This window comes from Oryza glaberrima, chromosome 8 (assembly GCF_000147395.1).
Source record: "Oryza glaberrima chromosome 8, OglaRS2, whole genome shotgun sequence".
Classification (NCBI taxonomy): domain Eukaryota; kingdom Viridiplantae; phylum Streptophyta; class Magnoliopsida; order Poales; family Poaceae; genus Oryza; species Oryza glaberrima.
Window position 1 is genome coordinate 23,416,078 of NC_068333.1, and position 5,526 is coordinate 23,421,603.

Consider the following 5,526-nt stretch of genomic DNA (forward strand, 5'->3'; position numbering starts at 1 on the left):
TTAACGCAAGGCCCAATTACTACATTCTATTGTAACAAAACTAAAAGGTTCATTTTGACTTCCTCACTACTGGTTGAATCCCATCCGTATTCCTTAATCTAAAATCAGGTATATCATTCCATCAAATATATAAAAACAGCGTAAAACGATTCCCTCAGCCGTTTTGAGCATATGTTGGTTTTAATATTTGGGGAAGACGATATACCCAGTTTTATTGTTGAGGAATACGAGTTAAATTCAGCTAATAGTTGAGGGAGTTAGAATGGACCATTTTCCACGTAAAAATTTGGTAACAGTAGTACCATTGTCCGAGTGATAACTGGTAACATTTTCATTTATCATCTTTGATGTAAAAATATATATCAACTACTAGTATAATTTTCTCACTTTCCCAAATTAATTACCTACTTATAATCACTAGTGTATACCAACTATATTTTGCTTTAATTTCTTCAGTTATTTTCCTTTTTGTAGCTGGATGATCCGATCATGAGCTTAGCTAGTGAAATCGACGGAAGAAGGAGATGACGTCGTTGTAGACGAGGTCCTTGGCGCAGACGCCGATGACGAAGTCGGCGTGGGCGAGCTGGGGCAGGTACTGCACGGTGAGCCGGTCGCCGGCGTGGCCGCGGCGGCGGAGGTCGTCGAGGAGGAGGGCGACGTCGGCGGGGTCGGACAGCGAGTCCCGGCCGCCGTAGCTGAGGAAGAGGGGGAACCACGCCGGGATCGCCGCCATGTCGTACGCCGGCGGGTCGGCCTGCCCGTACCTGGCCACGTTCGCGTCCGGCATCACGTAGTCGTACTTGGTCAGAACCCCGTCTCTCACCGCTGCATCCAGATAATTAATATCAAATTATCATCAAATTAACATGATTTTGGTTTGGTTAATTAGAGGGTATAAGATGACTGATGAGACTAGAATTTGATTGGTTTACTTTGAGCGAGATGGATCAAGGTTTTTGTGGACGTTGGCTGGGGCTCGTACTTGAGGAAGATGTCGGCTGCTGAATTGTTCAGACAATAGTTTTTTCCTGACATGTTTGCATGGGAGTTAGCATGGAGTGAAATGTAATGTAGAGCAAATTAACTCAGGTAGGTAAAATACTAATCCTTGATTAATTACCAGTGAAAGATGTGAGGAGATCGTAGCAGTTCATCCCGGGCTTACGACAGAACGTCCTAACCAAGTTGGACACTTGAGGCCTGCATTAGACAGAAGTGAATTACCAATATGTCAGCTCCATAGCAACCGGAGACGATTCCAAGCTGTAAAAATGATTTTTATTTGTCTGAAAGGCACGAGAATGCCGGCCATACGATGCTGGGTTGAACTCGGCGATGCCAAGGAGATCAGAGATGAGCTGCAGTTTTGGAACATATAGTTGATCAGAGCAGAGTTCAGTGTAGAAAATAAAATATGTCTGTAAGAACATTGCAATTGCAGCATCTGCATGAAGAACATTGTTTGTTCTGTATGGATTTTTACCTCTCCAGCGAATGCTTTAGCTAACACAACGCCAATGGGAGTGGTAATGTGAGACAGATACGCGACAGGGCTGAGCAGCGCAGCTGATTTCAGCTTGTCAACCATCCTGCCTTCGGAGAAAGCTGCAAGCGCCACCAGCGTCCCCTGCAACAACAACAACAAAAACAGAGTACTACGTTTTCAACCCAACAGATTACAGTAAGATGATGACGATGATGATGAATTCTCCTTTAATTTGCCAGCTTAGTATATACCATTGAATGGCCAACGTAGTGTGGCTTCTGGCCGGTGTGGCTGCAAACGTAGTCAACGATTGCAGGCATGTCGTTGACCACGATGTCGTCCCATGACCAGTTCCAGTAGCTCTGACATGAGAAGAGATGGTCATCAGTTACTTCAGTCTTCAGTGTACATGACCGTGTTGCAATGCAGGGTTGCAGTTAATATTACTACATCCGGTTTAAAATGCTGCTGTCTTTATTCCCAAAAAAAAAATTGTTGCTATCTAGGATATGATATAAGATTACTTTGTAGTACAAGTTAGAACATATCTTTTCTGATTAGCAAGCAGTAAAGAGATTCAGAGTGTGATTAATGGTGAAGTAATTACCCGGCTTTTGGGATCGAGTGAGACGTGGCGGCTGCTCCAGCGGGTCCCCCTGTTGTTGGCGATCCAGACGTCGAAGCCCTGGTCGGCCAAGATGTACGGCAGCGACTCCTCCGGCGACCCCAGCAGCCATGTCATGCCATCCTGCCACTCACAAAGATATTTCAGCTCCACAAGATGGAGTAACAGTTTTCGCCGCCTTACATCATTACATGGAGTATTCGATTGAACGATGTAATTGTTGGGCTGCTTATGACACTTTTTGTGTACTATGAAAAAGATTGTTTTTACTTAGATTTGTACGTCCTTTCAACTAATTAACGTGGGACGGTTTTAGCATTAATGTTTTGTCACGAACAATTTATTATATTCCCTGATATTTGGTGTTTAGTACAGGGTTTGGTCAACATTTTGAAATCTTGATCTTCTATAATTAATTTCTCAAATGTTTAATTTAAAATTAGGATAAAGAAGTATGTGTATATTTATCCTGAAAAGTACTATCCTAATATCATAAACTTATTAGATTTTATAAATTTATTTTAACATAAATAGATGGTCAAAGTTTTAAAGTTCAACCAAATATTATCTTAAATATTAAATATTTATGACCAAATATAGTAGTGTTTTAGGTGATGCGTATTTTGACAATTTTGAAATTTATGTGCCCATTGTTCATGCATGAAGACACCGGATAAGAGAGACTTCCTCCGTTTCAAAATAAATCAATCTATTGGGATGAGATATAATGTAGTACAATAAAATTTGGGATTTTGGAATAGAGAGAGTAGTGATGTTGATAGCCATACTAATCAATAATCGTACCACACCACAGATGGAGAGTATGTTTTGATTGCAAAATAGTGTAGTACGGAACTGTTATCATTGCTTCTTGTTGAACCATGCATCTTGCTATTATCCATGTTTGATTGTGAGATACTAGGAGTAAATTCTTGCATGAATGTATATTCATTAGTTTGTCATACGTACTATATATCTGACCATACATTTACATCATTACTACTAGTAAACATCATTGTAAATTGTCCTAACGGCTCTCTGACTCCACTTAATTCTCAATCAGACAGAAAAGGCAAAGCTAAAGCACTTAAGTCAATCCATTTGTTGGTGGCATATTTCGGAAATATGGTGTGAACGAAACAGAAGAATATTCCGAAATTAAGAGAAAACCATGTCACAACTACTCGTCAAAATACAAGATGAAATCAAGATATGGAGCATGTGTGGAGAAAAAAACATCGCAAGAATATCCACTTAGCTCTCATTTAGAGTGTGTGTATTTTTTCTATGTTTTCTCCCCCCCCCCCCTCCCATGTTTCTCTCACCTCTCTGGTGACCTTGTAAATATTTTCTCTCCTTCTCAATATAACACCAGCGTAGTCTGGCTTCGGTTTTTTAAAAAAAATCTCAATCAGCAGAAAAAAAAAACTTGTAGCAAGAATTAGATTCGCAAACAACAAATTACCCACCAATTGTGCATATATAATCTGCAAGTTCGATATAACATATATATACTCTATATAATTTGAGATTTTTTTTTAGAATCTTTAGGAAGGTCTCGAGAGTTATTGCACCATCTAATGTAAATGTTAATACTCCTGATATTTTTTAAATGATGCATCAAGAGATAACACAAATTGACAATATAAAACTGTGATGCGTGCCGTGCTGTACATATTTAAGGACTACTCTCTTCATCCCAAAATTAAAATATCCTAAAATATAACAACTTCTCCACCGATTTTTTCTCAACTAATCATAAATTTTCACAATTTAATTTCTCCATCTGCTTTCTCTTCTCAACCAATTACACTATTTTCTATTTAATTTTACCTATTTTTTAATACCATATCTAACCGGTCTGAAAGATTTTACTCCATCCATATCAAAATATAACAGCATGGTAATGTATGAGGCGTATCCTAGTATAATAAATCTGGACATATAAGTATTCGGATGTAGGAAATTTAGTGCTAGATTGTTATATTTTTGTGACGGAGGGATTATATTTTGGGATATACTCCTTATTACTGCTCGTAGCATGTCTCAAATGTTTCTAGCTAGCTACAACGGTGTACGGATTTGAGACCCCATGCAAGTGATGGGCTAGCTAAAGTCCATGAGTGCTGCAACTAGTCCGCAGCAGAAGCTAGAAGGAGACAGGAGCACCGAACCATGTGCCATGCATATCTGCAAATTCCATATTGATCGAGACTAACACTGGGATATCATGAAAAGAAGCATCCATGCATATATATTAATTCCTCAAGCTTGTTTAATTCCATTCAAAAACTTTAATTCAAAGATGCTAAAAATCCTGGACTATCCTGTCCGTACGTTCTCCATCGAACGGATATTGTGAACCCAAACGGAGTTCGGAGAATTCTTCACCGACCCCCCAAAAATCAGGTTTCTTGGACACAGATTCTATTCTACTAACCCAAACTACGAAAAAGCGTACGAACTTGGGTTAAATTTAGACAAAGTTGTCTGTAAAGCTAAGAAAAGCTCGAAAGGTGCAATGAAACAGGGACGACATGATGAGACGAATACGTGTGCACCGGCATGGCGTGGTGCTAAGCACATGAAAGTATGTGAGATTGGCAAGAAAACGACCACGGATTAGAGAGAATGTTAGGTGCCATGCGTGCGTGATGCGTACCACGAGTACACCGTGCTGCAGTAGCACCGGCTGCCGCGCCGCCGCCACGCCGCCGCCGGTGACGCCGCCGATGCGTCCCCTCGGGATCCTTTGCAAGCCCAGGATGTAGCCATCCTGCGTCGTCACCTGTCCATGAGAAGAAGAAGAAAACAAAAGAGATTTGACGGTTTTGCTTCGTGCGTGCGAACGTTCTGCGTGCGCGCGTTTAAAGGTGTTCGACGAGATTGATTAACCTCGTGCTCTTCGCAGGGGTAGCCGAACGGCGCCACGGCCGTCGCGCACGCGCCGTCGCCGCCGCCGCCGCCGGCGGCGGTGGCAATGTCGCGCCGCCGGAGTTCAGCGTGGTTGATCAGGACGCGCGCCCCGGCGGCGAGCTGCGGGCCGGACAGGAGGACGACGGCGGTGGTGACGACGATCGTCATCGCCGCCGCCGAGATCGAGAAGAAGCCGCGAACGCCGTGACACGCGGTGCTCATGCTGGCGCCCGCCGTGGCGCGCTCTGAGTGCCACTAGCCGCTGCTGCGTCGTGCGCGCGCGCGCACGATCGAGCTCAGTGCTGCGAGCGATCGAGGAGTGGGCGCATGCGTATTTAAAGGTGGTCACTGCTCAGCTAGTGATGTTGTTGCGGTGAGCTGCGCCGTGTGAACGCGGCGACCCCCAGTGCGTGAGATATATTCTTGGCCTTTGCTTTCTTCAGCGTGACACCTTGGCTTGGCTACCTTGCTAGCTAGCAGCTCAGCTCAGTTCTGA

At 43.0% G+C, this 5,526-nt stretch overlaps 1 protein-coding gene across 1 annotated transcript; it reads right to left on the reverse strand.

The window, feature by feature from the left end:
* Positions 1-236: 236 nt before the first annotated feature.
* LOC127782539 (triacylglycerol lipase 2-like) lies at positions 237-5,324 on the reverse strand. The gene is made up of 9 exons (XM_052309797.1): positions 5,010-5,324; positions 4,777-4,902; positions 2,097-2,237; positions 1,741-1,851; positions 1,487-1,630; positions 1,318-1,361; positions 1,124-1,203; positions 936-1,031; positions 237-828 (listed from the first exon to the last, which is right to left on the reverse strand). The coding sequence occupies exons 1-9, from the start codon at positions 5,250-5,252 to the stop codon at positions 500-502; spliced, it is 1,314 nt and encodes a 437-aa protein (XP_052165757.1). The 5' UTR covers positions 5,253-5,324; the 3' UTR covers positions 237-499.
* Between the last annotated feature and the right edge of the window lie 202 nt (positions 5,325-5,526).

What these genes read in the sequence shown, in the direction of transcription:
- LOC127782539 (XM_052309797.1), bottom strand. Translation starts at nt 5,252, where the DNA reads ATGAGCACCGCGTGTCACGGCGTTCGCGGCTTCTTCTCGATCTCGGCG. An exon ending in TCTCCTCACATCTTTCACTG is followed by an intron (nt 1,032 to 1,123) that starts GTAATTAATCAA and finishes CAAACATGTCAG; the next exon opens with GAAAAAACTATTGTCTGAAC. An exon ending in CTTGATCCATCTCGCTCAAA is followed by an intron (nt 829 to 935) that starts GTAAACCAATCA and finishes ATCTGGATGCAG; the next exon opens with CGGTGAGAGACGGGGTTCTG.